At 35.1% G+C, this 23,809-nt stretch overlaps 1 protein-coding gene across 4 annotated transcripts in view; it reads right to left on the bottom strand.

The window, feature by feature from the left end:
* Window positions 1-23,809, bottom strand: part of RIMS2 (regulating synaptic membrane exocytosis 2) — a gene marked incomplete at its 5' end in the record, with an annotated part of 445,281 nt that overhangs the window by 83,926 nt on the left and 337,546 nt on the right. For 2 of the 4 annotated variants that reach the window (XM_079301383.1, XM_079301384.1), the window contains one exon: window positions 6,136-6,236. In XM_079301383.1, coding sequence (XP_079157509.1) covers window positions 6,136-6,236 — 101 coding nt within the window. Of the gene's footprint in view, window positions 1-6,135; window positions 6,237-11,898; window positions 11,935-22,267; window positions 22,301-23,809 lie in introns of those variants that run through there. The other 2 variants (XM_079301387.1, XM_079301385.1) reach the window with 2 other exon arrangements.

Here is a 23,809-nt window from a genome sequence, read left to right as displayed (position 1 = left end):
GGTACTTTAATTACATTCTGTAATATATTTAACCTCTTCTTTCTAAGCAAGATCACCAATAGAACCTTACACAAAATCTAAGAAAATGTGTGACAACAGAAAGTACATGTCAACAGCTAAAGACAGCCAACATCAGCCTCCTTTCAGTTGTTTAAATTTCAGCCACAATCATCATATGTGAATGCAGTATTTTTGTTAACCACAGTATTACATTTAAAAATACTCCAAATTTCTGATAGAGGCATAGATACTCAAGCTTTAAAAAAATACAAAATTATCAAAGCCAAAATAAAAGAGTTCTTGAATTTAATGAACAATAAAAATGACAGCAGCAGAAATAATTTCTAAGAGTTTGCACATCTTTTACTGAAGAAGAGAATACTAGAAATCACAGCAACTCATATCTATATTCAAAGTCACTAAATTAATTCTAGCACATCAGCAAAATACAGTTTGATAAAAATAGAAAGTAAAGAAGAGGTCTTTTCTACATTACCATGGATATAGAGTTCAGTTATAGAATTCTGAATTTATTTAATCTAGACATATATTTTAAGTCTTATAAATGAACTTTAAATCCTGTACTTATAGGAACCAGAACTTCCATTTCAGAAATTTATTAAAAATTATATTAAAAATACGATGAAATACTTGATTGAAAATATAAATGCTACCGGCCAGAAAAACTCTCTGTCACTGACCAGCAAAATTCTTAACATATCACACTGATTGATTAGATGACCTGAGCACTCACAGGCAGTGACATGACCTGTCCTTCCAGACCAGCTGCTTGAACTAGCAAGTTTCTGGCCCAAACTATAGCGCAATACTCATCATCCATAGGAAAACACAAAATCCATGAAACAGGCAATAAGTAAAATGTTTCCTCACCTAGGAAATTCTTAGTTTGTCTAACAGGTGTTCAGTTTTTTTCCCAAAGATAAGAGCTTATTGGTCTGGAGGTGGGGAATGTGAAAGTGCAGGATCCTATACAATGCTATTTCCATTTGTAAACCTATCAAATTCTACTGGTTAGGCCCTTAGCTGTATGGGCATTGTACAGAAATTTATTGCACTGAATATTTATGTGTGTCTTATCTGTGTTACCCTTTGCTTTCTTAATTATTCTCTGGCCCAACCCCATGTGAATCATTTTCTTTCTCTAAATTTTATCCAGATAATTTAAATTGGTATGTTAAAAAAAAATATATACAAACCAATTTATGAACTGTTTGGAGGGCATATGGATATCTAAATAGTGTCCATTTTGCATTTAGTATTTTGAACATTTCCAATTATATCCTTAACAGCATCAATTGTAAGAAACAATTATAGATCAAAGAGGTATATTCATAATTATTATGAATTATCAAATTATTACTGGGCAACTCATGATCCTCTGAGAATTCTAAACCAGTTGTCAGTATAAAATCAATAGAAATCAAATACAGCTTACATGCAGCAAAATATCAAAGTTCCCAACATCCCTTTAGTTGGATGTTTGTTTAACCCCCTTCTCCACAGGGAGAAGAAAGGTGAGGAAAGGTGGCAAGTGCTTCTTTTCAAGAAGAAAGGTAGCAAGTGCTGTTGCTAGTACTCTTTGCTGCTCTGTGTGCTGCTCTGCTTTGATTTTTAAGGAGACACAGAGATTCCCAAAACTCCATTAAATTAAATCTTTCAATTGAGCAAAGTCAAAGGATTCCACGTGTAGCTGAACCCATGGCACCACTACTTCCTGCAGGTTTCCGAGGGAAAAGGCAGCTCTTGGCAGCACTTATGAACTTTACAAGATCTTACAATTAAAATCTGCTTCTGAGGCATTCAAATTCAGCCTCTTCCACCTCCACATCTTACCTTTTTCACATTCTCTCACACAGAAATCCCATAAGGCTGTACTTGATTCATTGCTGAATCAAAGTGTCTCATTGTGAAGAACTGCAGCTGTCCTGGGTCTGCATATTCCAAGAGCATTTCAGCTGCATCTACACTACTCAAAAAGCTAAACACAAGACTGATTCTTCTTTTCCACAGTTTAATTTGTCTTGGTCTTGTTATCAGGCTAGAAGATCACAAAGTAGCATGCTACTATGCCTTATACTACTATTTTCCTACACCCAACACAGAGAATTGTGCTTGAATCTAAAACTTGTATTGTGGTTATTGATTATCAGGAAGTGCAGCTTTACATACATCTGATGATGCAGAAGGTTTCAGCCTTATCATCAATATGAATCCTGAAAGGTGGAGACAGGAAATCCTCTTTGATTTTCTATACTATTCTGTATTTGATGTACTATTTCTACATTTGGCTAAATAAGCTTGTTCAGCAAAAAAAAAATTCTATCTGCTCTTTTATCCTAACTTTATTCCTTGTTGCTCTAGTATACTCTATCACTAATTACTACATTACTGGCTATTACTAATTGCTATGTTATGTAACTGGATTTCTCTTCCTTTTTGTAGGTCATTATTTTTTCCTAATAAATCAAATAAAACAAGTCTCAAGATACTTAGAGGTTTAAATGTGTGTCAGCTAGTTGTCAGGCTCTGTTTTACCTTTGTTCCTAAAGAAAGCCATAGTTTTTCACTGTTGCAACTCCTACATAAATCCAGCTCTCTTTAGTTTGACATCAGTGATCAGACTTCTCTGTAGTGGCTAATATTAGCCAGTATTAGTGGAATTCTCTCTTGATTCTGATTTCACACTAATTGCAAACACTTCTAGGGTTCTATATCCCAGAAGTATCTTCTCCCTTTTTTACTCAGTAACAACAAAGCTTTTTAACTCTCCTCACTGTGCATGTTCTAGTCACAGGGCAGAGAGAGAGGAATGACAGGATTTCTCACACCCTTCCCCCTTAATTTGTCAGCAAGAATTCCTAAATCTGAGCAGTGGTGGGAATGGCCAGGGGAAGATGTTGCTCCCCAAACATAGCACTACCAATCTATTTGCCAGAATGGTGGGAGTATGGAGCAGGAAGCAAGGCAGAAAGGTCCAGAGAGGTTTGATGAGTAGTTTGGGAAGTGGCTCAAAAGCCAGTTCTACAAAATGTGAACTATGTGAGTCCAGCATGTGACTGACTCAGCTCCCATCTCAGCCCTTCCCTCTTCACTGTACATGTTGCTTAACAATTTAGAACTGGGAAGCTTTGTTCCTATGCAAAACAACAAACCAGTCACAGAAAGATTCTTGAGGGAAATTACACAAATCAGGCTGGCATTGCAGAGGCACAGTATGGTAAATGACTAATTTTGCCTCTGGTGGAACACTCTTGTGCTACTGAACATTTTTTCTTTATTTCCATAATTCAGGTTTTCCAGCATGTCAGCATCTACCAGCACTGCAATTCAGACTTTATTACATAGCCTATTTAGCACAAGTTTAGTGGTGCCCAATGAGCAGAAATAAACAGTTGTTCCAGAAATTAATTCACCTAATCCTTAGTGCTTACAATGTTTTTCTCTCATCTGCTTAGCTGTAAATATTTATATGAAAGTTAATTTATCACTTGCTTTCCATATGTCTGTGCTGAAACCTGACTTCAGCAGCTTCTGAAGGAAGTTATTTAAGGAAATAAGTCTTTTGCACCCTGCTAAACTATTGTATACAAAATATTATGGAAGCAGAATACTTATTGTTCAAAAAACAATGAGGCATGTATAAGAATAATAGAAATACAATCTTTATCAATCATGAGGAAAAATATATGGGAGAATTAATTTCATATATTTCATCAGCTTCTAAGAACACGGGTCTGGAATTAAACTTTTCCCATAAACTTCTTAATGTATGACTAAGCACCACAGAAGGGAATGAACCTTCCTCTATAGTCTCTAGTACTGACTTCCAGAGGTAGAATAAAGCTAGAGGGATGCAATACATGATGTCTATTTTCATATTTCGATACTTAATAGAACTTCTACTTTTATAGCTTTTGCCTTCTCAGCGAGGAAAGAGATTAGATATTTTTTCTTAACTCAAAAGTAATCAAGAGGGACATAAAGATGCCATTGACCTGTTAACTTCTATTTAAAGAAAGAAATAGAACAGAAAAGGTAAAAAAAAATTTATATGCTGGCTTCCCTAAATGTGGCTTAATGCCTACTTAATTACATCTTTCTTAGGCATGGCACTCATGAGTGCCTGCCTGTGCCAGTTGAGAAGTCTGAAAACATTGAAGTCACTGTATACTGTACAGAACATTCCAGTCAGCATTCGACATACGTGTTTCAGTTCATGATTCCAAAAGAGCTTTTGTAGAAACCAGGTAGATAAATTTTACTTACTCTTTTTTGTCTCTAGACAATATAGGAATTTAATTAGAGGGAATTGAAGCAGTGGTTGTAAAAAAGTGAAGACAAAACTCTCACATGGCTTATGAGAGTTATGGTTCTCACATGGCTTTGAAACTACACAATTTTAAGGATGCATGTTGAATTACTAACTATATGTGAGTATTCAATATCTAGCTCCACAGGTTCTTTGATAGAATAAATAACTCATTTTCAAGTACTGAAACTACACTTAAGCAGAAGAGTAAATTAACTGTTTATTTCTGGAGACATGGTTTGATGTGTGCAATAAATAAACCACCATATTCATGAAATAATTACATTTATAATTGTCCTCTTTAATACATACCAATAATACTGAAGGTAAAATTTTAATTAAAAATATAAACGATGTAGAGTGAGGCCCAATAATATGGTGTAGGTGAAATGGAAAAACAAGGTTAGTGAATACTTCCTTAGGTAGTCATGTTCTATCTAACTCCTTTACATGAGAACCAATTTAATCTGCACCAGTCCTACTTCTGACTCAAATTCCAGTTAAGCATTGAGGGAGCAGGACAATCAGCAGATTAAGTCTGGTTATACATACAATACATAAAGCCATATTTTTGTGGTACATACAATCACAACACTTACTATAAGGTCCACTCACAGTATCATGCTCATCTCTCAAAGGTAACTTTGCCATAAGCGTCAAAATAAAAGAAACAGCTCAACATGACAGCAGCTACATCCCTTTTACATGTTAATAAACATTCCTATGCCTTGTGCAGTTAAAACTACATTTGCAAAATACCCAAATAACCATGCAGCACATCTACAGAGTTTTAAAGTGTCTTAAGCTATTTTCACAGTCTTGGTTTTGTCAATTCTGTTTTCATTAAAAGGGCTTTTCATTTGGAAACTGACTTTTCTAAAGCACTTCTATTTTCCCACACTGAAATGTATATTCTAGAAAGCAATTATATGAAGTGTATTAGTCTACATTATCTGCAATTAATTATAATAATTAATAATTAATAAATTTGATGTTTTATTTGCATTCAAATACTAAATGCCTCATTTTACAGTAGCTTTGCCAATCCTGGGAGCAAGGAAAAACATCCTGCAAATAAAAGCCTAAACCAGATCTCTTTTCCTCAGCCAGATTTTATAGGTCAGAAGTCTCATATTTTCCACTTAAAATGTGACCTCAATTAAAGAAGTCTTTTAGAGGACACTAAATTATTTTTGTATAATAGAATTTAAATTGAAAATATCTTGATTATTTTAATTAACACACTCTATATGACATGACCCTGTTCCAGATAGCAGGAAATTTTGGGTAGTATATTTAAGATATACTACATAGATATTCAGATTCTTGGTGATCTGCCACAGCTGGGGTGACAGCTTTTGCTGGTATAAAAAACACTTTAATAAGAGCTAAACAGCCACTATTAAACTAAGTAAGACTGCATATTCTAGTTTTCAGTAGATTAAGACAACTCTCTGTTCAATTATGTGAAAGCCATGAACAAGTTTCAATAGCTGTCATGCCGTACATCACTCAATTAACATCTTTTTTCTGTCTCTTTGAGTTTTTAAATCATAGCACTATTGTCCATTCTGAAAGACAATTAAACTGCTTCTTTCATTTGCTTTAACTTATCTGTGTGAAATTTTAATAATCAAGAAAACTGTGTATTAAGAGTTTTGCCGTGCAATTCTGAAGTTTTATTACAGACACACAAAAAACTTTTACTGAAGAAACAACCTGGTACTCATCTATTACTTTCTAATAGGATATTGGATATTTCATTTAAGCATATTTTGTTGCTTTTCAAAACAAAACTCCCTTGCCTTAGAATGATAATCTTGTTCCAGCCTGGAATCTGATCCTGCTACCTGTTTGTACTTGCTCATTTTCATTTGGCGATTCCTTTCTTCTACATCCAATGCACCTGTTAAGTTAAAAACAGAAGAAAAAAAGAAAATAAGCAAACAGTCATCAATTCCAAGGTTAAAATTATGCTCATGGTAAGATGAAATTTGATTTACTTGCATAATGCTCTGCATATAATTTTAGTACCTGAATTATGATTTTGCAGAAAACCAAAAAGTTGTAAAAGGAGGAAAATAGCAGATAAGTATTTCAGCAGAATCTTAATAAGTGTTGTATTATCTACACAATTCAAATGAAGCCAACTTTGTGAAATAAATTCAATACAAATGAAACACAATGTTTCCACGGAATATAATTTTACTATTTTAAGAATATTCAAGAGAAATTGAGTCTTTTATTTAATAAGGAGGAATGCAAAGATAGCCTGCTTTTTAAAGTATAGATTCTCGTTCTGCATTTATTATAGTCTGACATATCAAATTAAAAATCAAGTAACAACCACGGACTAGCAGACCTTCCATTTACTATTTGTGTATACTCTTAGTATGCTCAAAAATTCAAAGAATGACTAAAAGAATCTTAAAGAGCCACCCAGTGGCATCACTGTATTACATTCTAATGAAACACAGCTTCAAGAACAATTTCAAGATTCACTCTTCTGGGATAAAAGATGTGATTAGTTTCAGTCAGGGATAGGGTCTCACTGTGTGACTCAGGCAATACCTGGTTTCAACAAACCTGTACTGTAATACCACAATTTACATTGTAAAATAATAAAGAAGAAGTGCCAAAGCTGAGGTGGAAGATTGAGAAATAGATAGATGAGAGGAAAACAACAGCTCAGAAAAGAATTCCAGACAAAATATAATTAGCTATCATACATACACAAGTTTGATTCTTTTCCACTTTAACCTGGTATAAGTAAAGAATAAATCATTATCCACTGAATGCTAAAAAGCATTCATTTTTACTGACATTTGTCTTAAACTATCCATAATTTTTATGCAAAAGTTTTCTAGGATTAAAATTTCAGAATCCTACTAATCCTAAATAGAAGTTTCTTTATGTTGTATGTATTGAGCAATATGGATTGTATTTATGGAACTGAGATGGGAATATTAGATTCCAGTCTACGACAGAAACCTGGTTTAAACTCTAAACCTCAGTTGTAAGTAATAATCTAACACCAAAGTGGGGCTCTGCACAGAACCTGGGGTTCTCAGCTTTGTATTTTCTTTCTTGAGAACAATATTATGAGAGCTGCTAGGTAGATGTTGTGGCACTTCATAGGAAATCTAGAAGGAGAGGAAGTAAAAGGAAGTGGGAATGCAAAAACACTAAATTCTTCTGCTCATAATAAACACTCTGGTTTCTAGCTTTTGTATTCTAACTCTATCTTTACAACTCTCTATCTTTATCCTACAACAATATGAAAGAAAAGACTTCATCAAAAATTCTAAGGGAAATTAAAATAAGAAAAAAATAAGAAAAAAAAATGATAAAAAATAAATGGTGTTTTGTAGGGAGAAATAAAATGAAAAAAGAGAGCAGCAGATGAAAATTTAAAAAATAAAATACAGTTTGCTTTTCCTATCATAATTTTCCTCAGCCATTATAGTACCCATAGCAGTGTTTGTCAATTTATCATTAAGATGAAGTGACTTTTCTAGGATTTGTTTTAAAAGTTCTATTTTTTTTTTGTCTTGAAAACAAAAATTATACACTAGAAAATGTTTTCTTTTTTTCAATTACTGATGTAATACATATTTCAAAGAAAGAAAGCATCTTTTGATGAAATCAAAATCTTCTTGTCATTTTTCAGTAATGGAAGAAAGGAGGTATTCTTCACAAAAAGAGAATTTTTTTCCATTTCTCTTATGTTTTATTATGAAATCATGGCATGTTTTCTTTGTCTCCAGATGTTCTGCCAAATTTCAGAAAATTGCAAGTGAAGAAATAACAATTCTTGAGCATAAATTAAAAATTTCACAATTTCTTGAGAAAATATTCAGTCTTATCTATGATCAGTTGGGAAAGTGAAAATTAGATTTCCACAAATCCAGTATGATATGTACAAAATATCCCACTCAAAAGGGAAGCATAAGATATAAGATCTTGGTGTGAGTTCTCTGCAACAAAACAGGAAAAATTTGCACCTTTTTTTTTTCCTCAAGAGAAAAACAAGACAGAAAATTTTGAAAAAAAAATTGATTCCCATAAAATCTTATTAAAGGAAAATCTAAGTTCTTTTGTATTTTTGAAGCTGTCTTTAACAAGTGAGTGAATTCAGTTATGTGCACAAAGAGGAAACCCAGGGGCATTGGATGGTTCTCAGTGCAGGAGAGAGCTCTGGTTCTGCTGTGCATGGACCTGACATGCAGGAAGGGAGAGCAGGGTTGCTGCCTGCCCCAGGCTGAGCTCACTGTGGCTCCAGCCAATGCAGCTGTGCCCTGTGTGGCACTAGGAAAGGCTGACAGTGCATGGCACTGCCCATTGCCCTGGCCCAGCATGAAAGCCGTCTCATGAGTGATGGCAATGCAGGGCTATCATCAGCCCCAGCTCTGCTGGCAAATCTCTGCTTAGCTGACACCTGTGGGAGAGGGTTTAGCAGGAGCAGAAAATGCTGCTAGAGAGTTCAGTCTGTCTGGATGCATTGGAAGCTTCAGGTTTTAACATGAGTTTGGTAGCCAGGGTGGAGCACTGGTCCTGCCCTAAGGACTCCACTGCAGTCAGGAGCTGTTCATGGAGCATGTGTCAACAAACCAGAACTAACCTGAATCTAACCATCAGTTATCAACAGTGGTTAAAATGTAGGAGGATAAGGTTTCACAAACCTGGATCACTCAAGGGCTGACTGAGCCCCAGTGTTATTAGATCCTGAGCTGGAGCCCAGTACAACCCTTTTTTAGGAATATAGAGACTGGCACAAGAAAACTTAAAGCTGCTTCTGATATGATGAAGTACTGCCACAATTGTCTTAAGTTGCAATATAAAGTGTGGCCAGAAATCTGTTGAAGCTGGGTGGGGTAATGATTTCCTTATCTCCAAGGCACCTATTATCTGCTAATGGGCCATCTTTAAACCAGCTGGGGCAATCATCTTTATCTTTCCCACAACCCATCCTCCCTCCAGGAAAATATCATCTGCTGCTGGCCCATTCAGTCCCACTGTGTGACTGATAAAATTACATCATCCCGTGGGAGATGCTGCAGCCAGGGGAGGAGCCAAGCCTTTCCTACCTAGATAAAACTGAGATTTTGGACAGCAAGTTACCTTCTTTCCACTGGATTCCAGAGGAAAACTGAACCTCTCCACATCATCCCTGGACCTTCAGAGGAAAACTGCACCTTCTACAGGAGCACTGCTCCAGCTGAACCACATCTGCCACTGCAGGGGAACTGCAGCCACCATTTAATGGGACTGCTACCAACACCCTGACTGACTGACAGGGTGTCAGGTTGTATTCTGGCTCTGTCAGGGTTGGGATTGTTCTTTGTAATACTGCATTTCTATTTTAATTTTCCTAGTAAAGAACTCTTATTCCTAATTCCCATATCTTTGCCTGAAAGCCCCTTAATTTCAAAATTATAATAATTTGGAGGGAGAGGGTTTACATTCTCCATTTCAAAGAAAAGCTTCTGCCTTTTATTGGCAGATACCTGTCCTTCAAACCAGGACAACAAATGTATCAAAGTGTATCAATGTATCAAATTTTGGGCAGGTAAAATTAGTTCATTTCTGCTTGAAAATCCTTCCAGAATTTTGCTTATAAACAGTAGTTGTGCCTCCAATGGAAATACCCAGTGAGACACTCAAATTCCAGCCATATGAACACAAAAAATTAAGACTGAATGGAAGAACAAAGCCTGGTGCTGCTCACCAGACATAACTAGGATCATTGCCCTGTAGGCAACATTGTGGAGTTTTGATTATTTTGAACTGTCTAACATTAAAAAGCCATGGTCTGCAGGTTGGTTCAGTGGGGTTTTCATGGGCATGAACAATTCCAGGCTGGCAGAGATGCAACTGCTGATTCCTTATCAGCCATTGCCCATATTTTCAGAAGAGAATCTGCTGAGAGAAAGCAATAAAACTGCAGAGGAAAGACTCCTGAAATGCAGAGCAAGGCACAGAAGTACTGTGCAGGGCAGCCCTGTAATCACTCAGATCCACAAGGACTGCAGTGAGAGACTCTTGTGCCAGAGCTTAGCTCTAGTGACTACAGTAAACCTTAGGCCACATTAATTCAACCCATTTTTATCTATGGAAATATAACCACTAGACAATGAACTATAATTTCAACTTTAACTATAGGATATTTTGAAACAAAAGTAGGTAAATTTCTTAAGACACAAACAAAAGGGCTCCTGGAGGCTGTGGGAGTAAATCAGAAGATAAGACCCCTGCTGCAAACAGGATTGGATGAGCAGCAGTGCAATCAGAAAAAGAAGCCACCTATAGAGACTATAAAATCCAGAAACAAGCAACAGGCAGGCCCCCAATTAAGAGGCAATCAGCTTGAGCTGTAACTACTATTGCCTATTAAACATAGCAAAAAAAAGGACTCTGCTTGATTTTTTTACTGAAGTAGAAGCTAGGGACAAGCCCTGTTGAAGTAAGATTCAAATAATTCCTACCATGGTCTAGGTGGTGGCTGTATAATTCCTCTCCTGCAATAAGACTCAGGACAGGTACTAAAATCACTACTTCAGCTTCAAGTAAAAACCATTATCTTCATGTTTTAACTTGAAATAAGCTAAAACAAAATAAGATAAGATTCAGCTACATCACCACTAAAGTGAAGGGCTGTAATCAGTGATTTGGTTAATATCTAACTTTTCCTAACCCCTCAGCTGCTCACTGAGTCACAGTTTTACAAGAAGATAAGAAATCATAGAATTCAGCCTAGAGCTAAAGAATGTTATTTGCTCTTCAGGTCAAAGGCTGGCTACTCTCTAGGGTAAGACCCTGCAGCTGATAGCCTGTGATCCACACCAGAGACAAAAGTGACAAGAAACTGGCCTTATCCAGCTCAGCCTAAGGCAAACCTATCTGCTTAAAAATCAAAATAAAACTGCCTGGAACCTCTGTTCTTTCATTCTTTCTTTCACTGTCTTCTCCAGTGGGACTTATTAAACCATTCTAGTTCCTAGGTGATGATAGAGATCCTGTACCAGGATCTGAGTTTGTAAGAGGAGTTTGCTGTACAGTGAGGCTTCTGTGGCACAGAGTTAAAGGTATGGAAGAAGAGTGGAGTTTCCCTTATAATATTAAAATAGATTTAGTTCAGAATACATATGGACAAAACAGGTAGAAAATTTGGGAAGAACAGCCACTAAGGCATGGGGAAAAAACTCATGAGAGGGGACTAAAGTAACACTGATATTTTGGAAATTGTAATAGAGCAGAAAGACATGGGAAGGTGAGCACACTCTGTGTCTGCAGAGGAGAGGACAGAACAGAGGTCTTAAGGCATATGACATCTGCATTTAGCTGATTTTGGTCTCTTTCTTACCATTTCTCACCCTTATTTGACACCCTTAAAATAGCAAAGGAAATTGGGAAAGCCCTTTCTCAGGTTCTATTTCCTAGTGTCTATTTTGAAATCTACAAAATACATCAAAATTGCACTCCAACTCTTTGCTACAAATTTGCTTAAACATAACAAGCCAAAGAATTTAATGGAAACACACAAAAATATTTTTAATAAGTCACCCTACCTGTATCCCCATTCTCTGGATCTGTTTTCTTTTCTTCTACAAACAAATGAAAGCAATATGTAAAGCAAAAAGAGGGGGAGAGAAAAAAAAATCCAGAAATAATAATAAAAGTAATATAAAAATGCATTAAAAAGGAACATATTAACAAAACTCACTAAATCAACATAACTTGAAGAATTTAGTCAACCAACCAAGTATGATGCTCTAAATCTAGAGGCATAATCACTGCATGCTAGTGTATATATTTGTGTGCTCTTATTGAACATTTACAGAAGTGAACACATGGATATTTTGTGCATTTCCAGAATCATTAACACACTCAAGAAAGAGAGAGCAAGGCAGGAGTCAGGTAGAATTACTTAACAGTTTTCTCAATCTGGATGACACAAAAACAGAAGTAAAAAAAATTTGCTTGTGCTGTGGATTTTATGCAGTGCACACATGAGATACAGTCTAATGGTTCAGGCATAAAAATTGAATGTGTCAGAATGAGTTTTGGCAATTCCTTTAAATCTTCATTGGTTTAATCAATTCTCATAGCTTCTACAGGTTAAAAGGTTTAATAATGATATTGCTGTAACTTGTCTTAGAGTTAAAAATTATGAAGAACAAAAGACACTAAAATCAATACTCAGAACCCAGTTCATGCACATAAACTCAGCTGACTGATGCCAGCAAATACTCTGAATATATATCAAAGGTTGCAAATGGCTCAGGGCATTCATCTGTCACAAAGAAATGAAAATACATTGGATCCCTATCAAATAATTTGGCAGCCCATAAATAATCTGAAATCCAGTTTTGGTAAATAATGTGAACGAATTTTAAGTCAAATTAAATTTACTTTAATTAGAAATACATTAACTTTGAAAGAGATTCCTTTCCAAAATTGTACTAAATTAAATTAAAATAATCCCATGAATATGGAGCAACAGGCCCCAAGCTACACACCAAAAATAGTATGCATTACTAGATCAAAATATTTTTCCAGAGTTATTGGTTATTGAAAATTGCTCAAATATTTTGATCTAATATACAGTGCATAGACCGAAGAGGAAAACACAGCAGTTGTGTTTTAAGAAAATACCATTTTGTAGATGGGTATCAAAGCAGGGGATTAAGTCAAGCTCAGAGAGAAATCATACTCAAGCAAGGTAGACTCATAAGAAGGAAAAATGTGTTCCTGCAGAGACCATAAATAATATGCTGCACTTCAACAGGATCTGGTTTCCTATCATGTGTAGGATCAAGATTATTGTTCTGCTTGCAATTTCTAGTGGAACTATTGGGCAAATTAATGGGAAACAGATGTGGCAGGTCATAAACCTACACTTTCAGAAATCAGTGGGTATTGGATCAGTTCTTGGAACTTCTCCCATTCCCTGACCTCTCCTGCCCCATACTCTGTACCATCTCTAAATGAGGTTTTTTTGTTATTCTGAGCTGGCCTTTGGGCAGCCTGGCTTTACTATCTATGTGGGCTGTGGATAGTGCTAGGAAAATAGCAGAGATTGACAGTTTTGTTTGCTTTTCAACCTTTCAAACTTTTTTATTTTTCTTTTCATTTTAAATTGGTGCTACCAGTATAAAATCTACAAATACAATGTCTTCTACTGTCACATTACTTTCCAAAACAGAAAGCAATTTGATAGCAATACCACTAATCCAACATAATGAACAATAGAGGAAAGTGAATTAGTCATTAAAACACCCTTGAGCTTGAGCTCAGAGAGAATAATGACATTTCTAAGTTGGTCCACATGCATGGTGAAAAGAAATCTTTATTTTGCTTGAATATTATCTTAATACAGAAATCTTATTAACATATAGTGGAATTAATTTTTAATAGGCCTAGAAGTCCATTCATGCTTATGTGTGGATGTCTTTCAAACATGAATCATTAAATAAATACATTGTCAAAATAAAGTTCCTTGAAACCTGTCCAACTTTCACTCATTCTTGTTCTAGGTATAAAAAGTACATAGAAAAATATTTCCAAATGGTATTGTAGAAATTGATATCATAGTATTAGCAAACACAAAAGTATATTCAAATCTTGAAATTTAAAAGTGCAATTGAAGTGCTGTGACAAATCTCTCCAATAGATATATTATTTAGATTTTTAGTAGAAAGGTCAACACAGTGGATCCTACTCTTACAACTGAGGTTTCAGATGTATTGGGAAGAGTTGTCTGAAGAAGTACTAGAAAGGACAGAGGATTGAATTGAGCAAGATTTCACTTGGGTGGAAGCAGTAGAACAAAATTGGATTATCCCTTTACCAAGTAACACAATATTAACTTCACAGCAGCAAAGATCTTCACTGCTGGTATTGATCTTGTCATCACCTCTAAAAGAATTCAGAGCAGGTTCAGGATGTTCATACTAAAGTATCAATACTAAACTAATTAATGTTTTTGTTTGTAATGTGTTCAAAACAAGAAATCTCTAAGGAACCTTAACGTCTTGAACTGCTATAAACCCATCAATCACTATGAGATTATTTTAAAATGTCTCAAACTGAAAAATATGAGATGACAAAGTCACCAGTCATTCCTCAAAAAATCTTCATCTGAATTTTTTTAATATATGACTAGTATCATTGCATCAGTCAGTGTTTTTCTGCATTACTTGATTTAACCTTGGTTTACAAAGTGAAAAGTATATATTGTGTCCTGTGGTGTAATGATCTCAGTTCGATAACTAATTTTTTTCAGATCTATGTACTTTGGAAAAGATAAATCACTGCTTTCATGAAGGAGACATTTCTGCACAATTCAGAAAATAATTGTATGTTTTCTGCTTAATCAGAACACAGATATATTTAAGTATATTGATGAAATATAGAGATGAACTATAGACATAGAGAGATTGAAATGCTGAAATATACTCTCTCAAAACCTTCTTCTACCATCCCAGGAAACATTGCTATTATAATGACCACGGACATTTTATTTAATAGCAGATAGAGCCATGCTCCCATGATCTAACTCCCTGTTCTTTCTAACTGGTCCTAATATATCTGATGAGAGAAATCTAATAATCTAAAATTTATCTGGAAGATAAAATAAATATAAAAAAATTCTTAATAAGAGCCACATTCAAGAGCAGACTTGTCAAGAGCTAAAAATGATCTAAAATGGCCTTGACTTTCCTGGAAATGCATTAGCACAATTAACTTTGCTCTTTTGATGGGTACCTGGAGGTGCCAGGGCCCCATCAGACTTCACCCATGTCACACCAAGAAGTCTCATGTAACTGGGACTCCAAGTTCCTTGGAACAGAACATGTCCATCTCTGTACATGAGAGAACAGAATAACAGTTCCACAGAAGCATCAGGGTAGCAGATTTCTCCCTAGTCATGGATACTGATGGCAGCATTGAACAATTGCTCAAACTTGCTGGCTTCTTGGTGAAGATAAGGGGCAGCCTGACTGCAGTCTGAAGGTTACAACTGGGAGGTTCTGGGCTGTATATTCTTCTTCCCAGGATTTCTCTCTTCTCTCACAGCTGACTGCTCCAAACTTAAGGTTAGATCCTGGGTCTGTCTCAACCTTTCTCTTCTCTCTCACCTGGGATCCAGGTGAATGAGATTTGCATAAACTGAACAGAGACCTAAAATAAATCTTGACTTCTTTGAATGAAAAAACAGTCGCAGCTTGCAAGAGACAGATGTAGAACTCCTTGTTTGTTTCTGAGTTTAGGCATAAGACAAGACAATGACATAAAAGGTTTTATCCTTCTATTTTTAATATTTGCAGACACTTAATATCAGCAATATGACTAGGAATTCTATTTATACAGTGGATAAATTAACTTGTCTACTTATGTACTTTATTGAAAATTGAGTGATTTCTCAAGGTAGTCTAAATTATTAAATAACATTTTATTTTTAAAATTGAATATACATGTAGTACCCTAAACTTGGGTAAGTATTTTTTAAAATGTTAGCTGAATTTCTTACTAGAGATTTCTCTTGAAATGCTCTTCACGAGAATGTAGGAAAATCAATTTTATTCAGAAAAAAAAGTCCCTAAAACAATGTCACAAAATGATAGACTATTATGAGCTGCAAGGGACCCATAAGGATCACTGAGTCCAGCTCCTGGCCCTTTACAGGACAGCCCCATGAGTTGCTTGGTGCTGTCAGCCCTGGGGAGCTGCTCCTGTGCCCAGCCACCCCCTGGGTGAAGAACCTTCTTCTGATATCCATCCTAAACCTCCCCTGACAGAACCTCAGGCCATTTCCTGACCCTGCCACAGAGCAGGGGTCAGTGCCTGCCCCTCCTCTCCCCTTCACAAGGAAGCTGTGACTGCAGTGGGGTCTCCCCTCTGTCTCCTCCATGCTGAACAAAGTCACCCCAGTCATCTCTTGTATGGCTTCTACTCGAGCCCCTGCACCATCTTCACAGCACTATTATCAAATAAGGGAAAGGAAAGGAGATTGTCTCCAAAAGTAAAACATAAAATGTGGAAGTGTGGCTGTTACAAGCCCAGAGAAAATCTGGGATTTTTCCAATCTAAAACTTTCTCAGGCTCAGCTAGGGCTTCTTCCCAAGCTAGAGACCTTTCGCTAATGTAAACATAAGAGAATTATAACAAAAGATCAACACCTGTTGGATCTGTAAGAAAGCCTAGGACAAGAAGTGTCTCCTTCTCTGACCAATAAATCTTTTCTATTTCGTTTTTCACACACTCTCTTATTTAAAGCCATGGCTTTCTTCAGTAAACTGTTCTTTCTTGCACCATGCAAGAGAATGCCATGTTATTGTGTCCATTCACTGCTCTGTAATCCCTTACAGTAACACAGAAGTATTTGCTTTGAACATCAAAATTTACCAGTTAAAGGTCTTGTACTCAAAGGATTACATTTCCTCCTGTTGGCTGAGCATTCTACCTCTAAGGAATTAGTTCTAAATTTTGTCATTCTAGCTTTCAACTGTGTGAAAAATATAACTGCATAATTGCTATAGGTATAGCAAGATATCAGATATAAATGGTTACTGAAAATCACTCCAGGCCTTTATGTCCAATTTGTGGCAAATATAAAAAAGGTACTGTCGCAGCAAACAAGTTTTTCCAAGACTGTGATCCACATCACAGCCTGAACAAAAAGAAAAAATAATGGTTGCCGAAGTGTTCTTTAACTTAATACTACTTATATATTCTTGATATTTAATGTTACTTTTTAAATGTGACTGAAGTGTCAATTATTGTCCTTAAAAGGGTGTGTTCAATAGATTATTTCAGCCAGCCAGCTCCCTAGCAGGGAACATGGCTTCACATTCCTGTTTTCTATTTGAGGATTGCTTGATGGCTTTTTTTATTTTTTCTTTCTTGTTGGTTTCAAGCTTGACACACTAAAGAATGACTAAAACCCGGGGGACATATCTCACCACTTAAATAAATTTTTATCACAATGCTAAAAGCATGTTAACAATGTTCCTTTGAATTACTTGCAGAATACATGGCACTGTTTAGTAAAAGAATTCAATAAAATGGTGTGGTGATCTAAACAGGGAAGTTAAAGAATCTCTGCAATCCTGAGTTTATAAATTGACAGGGTCAGCCAAGGTCTCCATCAGTAGGTGTAGATCAGTGCAGATGGTAAAGGACAAAGATCTTTTGAAGTAAGCTGGAAAGTTCTATTTTGAATATTTATTAAAATGATGATTGAGGCTGTGGCTAGCTCTTTTTTTATACTGCCTAGATCCTTTTCCAAGGTGATTTTTGTGGGGTAGTCAGTGATGTTTTTCTGTGCTGCCTCATACAAAGGTATACACACACATTGGTGGTTTTCATAAAATACTGAGGCCTACATGGAAAAAGCATGGAAGAAAGAAGTGGTAAGTCATATATTAGCTAAAATATCCCATTTAGCTTCTCCCAAGAATTCTGGCACATTCTCCCTATATAAACGACATGAAAAGGATTTTGAAAGTGTAAAAGAAAAATATATGACTGGTTAGTAGGCCCTTATATTCTGTACTCATAAAAACCCATTCAGATCAGCCACACAATAAACTCTGTATTATTTTCAAGAAAACCTGAGTACAGTCTTATTATGAAGCTTTCCAACATCCTGTTTGCCAAGCATGCTTCTCAGAGTTCCCACCACTGCTACACTCCACAGCATAGCCACGGAAAATTTCACATTCTGATACAGCCTCTTCCAATCTTAGGCATAAGCATTTGATAATAATTACACCTCTGCTTTCAGAAAAGGTAACAGGTACTAACAGAGATTCTTCATCCATCCGAAGAATGCAAGACCTCTTCATTAGCATCTCATTAACTACAAAGATGGTCAAAGGTTTAACCAAAAACCACAAAATCATCACCTGCATTTAGAACTCAGAATAGTTACAAATTAAACCACCAAACATTTTGCAAAGTTATGCTGTCATTTTAAGTTACATAATCTGATGGTTTTACTATTTTAGCTTCAGCAGACTGATCGTCAGCCTTTATTTTTGTGGTTTAGTACAGATGGCTACTTCAGAAGTCTTTGGTTTCTGGATTTAATTCTAAACCAGATAAAAAACAAGGACAAAGAGCCTCCTGACCATCCAGTATGATACATCTATTACTATTCTAAGTACCTATAGACTGAATTCAGAGTTTATAAAATTACACTGAATTTGGAGTTTACCCTTTGGGTTTTGTTGGTGAAATACAGATTTAGGTGTTGTAAATGTCTCTTTCATAGTCTAAGGCATCAAATTTTAATCAAATCTATCAAATTAAGTATCACAGTAATGATCAGAGATGCACAAGCAATTTAATCATATTTGTGCTAAAATGTTACAAATTCTACTCAGAGATATTTTTTCAACGTAAGGAAAATGGAAACAGAACAAGGCATCATCCTGCTTTTTAAAGGAAAGTGTGTCACAGAACACTGACTATAATAACTCAAAAGCAGAGGGGTGTGATGTTCTGTTTATAAAGGGCAAGTACATCACAGCAGATTCAGTCTTGGAAGACTTGAAAAACTTCTCATGATTCTGTAAGACAAGAATGAATTAAAAAGACCTGTGCTCCTTGTCTTCTACTGCAGTTGTTTTCTTAAACACTCTGAATTGTACCATTTATTTTGTCCTTATTTTCTCCCACAGTAAATTTCCCACACCCTTTCACTGTTTAGCCCTCCACTGTCCAGATCTATGAGCTCTTCCAATTTGGTCACTCACCCTCAGTAGGCTTTGTTGGTTTCTGTGGACTTCATTTCCATCAATCATGTCATAACAAAGAAACTTCATAATAAAGCACAGAAAAAATGGTATTTCAAAGCCCTTGTCTATTTGAATTTCTCCTCTGAAAGTTAACAAAAAAATCAAGCCTTTGTGTGCTCTTAACATGACAGTTCTACACCAGAGGTTTCAAAAAAGATCTTCAATATCTGCTTTTCATGGCCTTTTAGAAATGGAACAGTCCCTGCTATGTTTTAACTTCCATCCACCTTAGAAAGTTTAGAATGCCTGGGCATCACTGTGCCATCCCTTCTCATCCTGGAATCAGCCTAGAATTAATTACCCAGCACTATTTCTGGTGTATGAGCACTGACTGCCTGTGCATTGGCATGGATCTGCCTTTCCAATGTTCTGATGATCATTTTTTTGGCAGTTACTTGAATCAGCTAGATTCATTTTTGGAATTCTGAAGAATGTTCTCTGTATTTCATATGTTTGAAGAGCACAGTAAGAATTACATGGAACTGCCAGTAATTTCTGGAATGATGATAATGGTTGGTCTGAACCATCTTACAAACAAGAATAAAGATGTGTGTTTCTCACTAAGGCTCTTGGGCAGACAAGGGCTCACTTCCATTTCTCCTGAATGGAATTATTCTTTGTGAATACATGGGGATGTGAACAGGCACACACCTCCCCAGTAGTCTTCACAATATCTAAATCTATGAAACATATTATTTTAAAAAATAAAAAAATCCAGCATCTCAAAACAGGTTTGTGAAAACCCTGCATCACAAAGCTCCTCTTTCACCCAATAAAAAACAGGGTTTAATCATTAAGGATGCTATCAAGTTCTACTGCTGTCAAATAATAAAATTCATATTAAAATACTTTTACTTCTTATGTTTCCAAACTTGCTTTTGTGCTTGAAATATACAGCAAAAGCTCTGTACACACTTTCATAAAACTTTTCAATAAAAAAAATCTATATTTTTTTCAAGTAATAAAATTTTATTTTTTACAATAATAGATTATAATAGCCAGAGAGAGTAAATTGCAACATTTTTCTATCAATACAATTGAAACATATTCAAATACTTAGCTTTCACAAGGCTTCTTGGTCTAACACCTAAAATCAATAGCTAATCATCTGGAATACTTGAATGTTTGGTAGCATGGAAAATAAACCATGATAAATAAACTATATGAAAACCATTTCCTAAGAAAACCTGTAAAGTGATAATCCTAGATTCACACTTCTTAAAGCAAATTCTAAAACAATGGTAAAACACTTTATTTTAATGTATGTCTTTGAAATGTCACCCTTGTGCTCTAAGCGACTTGTGTTGAAATGTGCAAACTATTTTGCTACTAAGGCAAACATGGAAGATGTACATCCAAACATGTACATCCAGAAGTATGTTACTATATACACAACAATTTTAGTCCTGAGTTTAAGGGCAGTAATAACAACTATTGTAGCTGCAGCACTGATCACACTTTTGCATTTGTGTGCTAGAAAATGAAATTCATTGTAGTGCCTAATTCATTTACTTAACACTGTGAGCTAAGTAGTGGTTTGTAGAATTGCAATGTCAAAAAAAATTAATAATACACAGTATTACCTACTTATATATGTTCAAGGAACACAGATGATGAAAATACATGTTTTTTTCAGACCATTTTAAAGTCTGATTTCTTCTACCATCAGGAGAGATATGGACTGATTCCATATTTTGATTTAATGCATTGATTCAATCAATAACTCAGAGGAAGGTTTTTGAATAAAAAGGTTCACAGCTTTTATTATGAATAGATAGGAAATGGGTCATCCTAACTTCATTTTTGTAATAAAAGAGATTCAGGATCACTGCACAGGAACTGGCAATGAATAACACTAGGTAAGTAAACTCAGTCTTTCTACATCATAATAGTAGTGATTTACAAAAGAGGGATTTCAAACCCTGCCAGTTATCTTCCCTAACCATACTCAACTTTTTTTGTCCTGCAATTCTAACAATTTCTGTCTTGATATTTGTTTAATGTGAAAACCACAGCAAATAACATCTACAAGTTTCTGTGAAGGTAATCTATGACTCTACTTAGGACAAGACCAGTATAAAAGGTAAAACTTAGCTCTGAAGGAGCCAGTCATAGTATAGAAAAGACAAAAATGTTTCACTAAATATCACTTAAGTTTAATGGACCAGTCAATGTACCTCAAAGCTTCTCCAGATTTGGTAACCTAAATGGCATCCAAGTGTAATTTGTTGGGATAATAGCAGAGACACAGGGAACTGATTACATTTTACAAATTAGTTGTAAAATTTAAAATTTTATAGCTGAGTTTATGGGGAATTTTACTGTTTTTCTACATCCCACAAGTGAACAAGCAGGGAAGTGTGAACAAATATTGCATTTTCTTTGATAGATGTTAGTTCTTTGCCAGTAATATCAAGTACATGGAAAATTCAATAAAATGGCAGATTAAAATTTGTTATGAAAGACACCCTAAGTAATGTACAACATGAAATAAAAGCCTCATAAACAATATAACTGAGAACTCCTTCAATGTTCTGAATTCTTGCCCTCATATTATCATAACTTTTTGATTTACACTTTTTGGCATGAGAAAATATTTTTGTTCACTAAAAGCTCTACTTCTAATTGAAACAGGTTTTATTCAAAAAACTCATTTTGGAATTCTAGTCCATGAAATTTAACTTACTGAAATTATTCAGTTTTGAAACTATATCCTCCCAGAGTCAGTAAGAACTAGTTATGCAAGAGTTTCCACAGTTTTTGTAGCAGCTTTTGTAGCAGTTTTCAAATGCATAAATAAATTTTAGATTGTTTTAATTTTTAGCTGGAACTTTAAAGGCTAATATTCAGATTATTTGAGATGGGAAATAAGAAATAATATGATAGAAATAAAATCAGTTTAAGGTATAGCCTACTTGTCATTGGTTCCCTTTCATCACTTTTTATAGAGTACATAGTTTTTAGGTAATAGAAATTACGTGTCTTAAACTAAAATTCTTACACTTTGACAATATTTTGCCAGCATATTGAGGGGGAAGAGAGGGAAAAGTATGTGAGGTGAGCTGTGATAAAAATCTATAGAAAAGGTAAAATGAAAAAAATAACACAGAGAAAAGCAGTAGAAGAGACAGACCTGAGTTTGTTCTCCTTGATGATTCCGCTTCTTCTGTGATCACATCGTGTAATGTACAGACATAGACAAAGGAGATGGGCGTGAGAGGATGTATTCAGAAGGTTAAAACTGACACTGAGGGAAAGGGCCAAAAATTGTTTTAGAGAGAAGTCTGCAGAGCAGAGTTAGTAAGTGGAGAAAAAAAAATTAAAAAAAATAAAAGACACTAGAAGAAAAAAGAAAGCTGAGAAAGAAGAGGTTAAACTACTGTTGTCGGAAAAGAATAGTAAAGACAGAGTTAGTATAGGAGCTGAGGAAATAATAAAAGTTATAACTGACAGCAAAGTCAATCCTTGCAATGATGCTGAAGAAAAAGCAGGATAGTAAAAGGTATGTTAACTAGCATAAATACTTTTGCTCATGACTGTTCAATTTTTTGAATGATTTCTACTTGAATGCAAATATTATTTTTCTCTTTCAAGTACTCAACATTCAATTTAATGTTCAAGGGACTTCTATAATTATATTTTTCAATTATTAAATCATTGTAATTTATGCTGAACCAAACTTCAGATACCCAAACCAGTTTTTTTTTTTTTTTTTTTTTTTTTTTTTTTTTTTGCAAAGTATGTAGAAGCTCAGACATTTCAGAATCCACATAACACACTCTGGAAAGGACTGTAGTATTGTAATGCTCTGCCAAAGGCAAAATTACCAAGACCAAAATACAGAACACAAGAAAAGAGAATGTATAGCTATTAATAGTCAATTCAGGATACTTTTTTGGAACCAGTGTTGGTCTCATCTCACAGAAATCTAAGTTACTACAAGTGCATGCAAGTTAAATGCCAAAGCAACTATCTCATTACTTACTTTATTACTTCACATTCAAAAGCACACTGCCATTTTAGACATGGAAAACATCTGAGGGACAGTGCCACGCACTGAAAATCTATTTCTAGCAAAAGAATGTATGGAATTAATCTTGAAAATTAAAAATTACAAAGAACTGTTTAACCACTGTTGCTAGCAGAACAAATGCTTTCTTCCAAAAATCATCAGAAATAGGAAAACAACCCCTCTAAACTTGGTCAAATTTCAACATGCAGTTTGCTAATGAGTCACAAAACACTGCTCACAAATTATTAATGCTGAAGTTACTAGATAAAGAAGTACAGAAAGTTTTACACACCACAAAAAATCTGTAATTTTATAGACAATTTACAGTCAAAATCATGGTATCATTGAAAAAAATGCAAAATTAGAAGAAACAACATAAATCAATAAAACAAAATTAAAGACAACATTACATTTTATCTGATAACCATTGTCTTCTATACTTAAACAATTTTATATTATAGTGTTAGATTATATTTTAATCTACTATCAAATGCTACAACTGTACAAAAATTGTTGCAAAATCAAGCAGCTTGAAACATCCATAATTAGAATGCATTTTTTGGCAATTAAATTTCCTTACAGAATGAATACAGATTAGTATTAAGTATATGTAGTGTGAAAGCATAGCAGCTGTCAGTTTTGACAAAGGTTGCTATGTCTTTG

This window comes from Erithacus rubecula (assembly GCF_903797595.1).
Source record: "Erithacus rubecula genome assembly, chromosome: 3".
Classification (NCBI taxonomy): domain Eukaryota; kingdom Metazoa; phylum Chordata; class Aves; order Passeriformes; family Muscicapidae; genus Erithacus; species Erithacus rubecula.
Note: the sequence above shows the minus strand (reverse complement) of the source record. Positions and strands in the feature narration are given on the sequence as shown.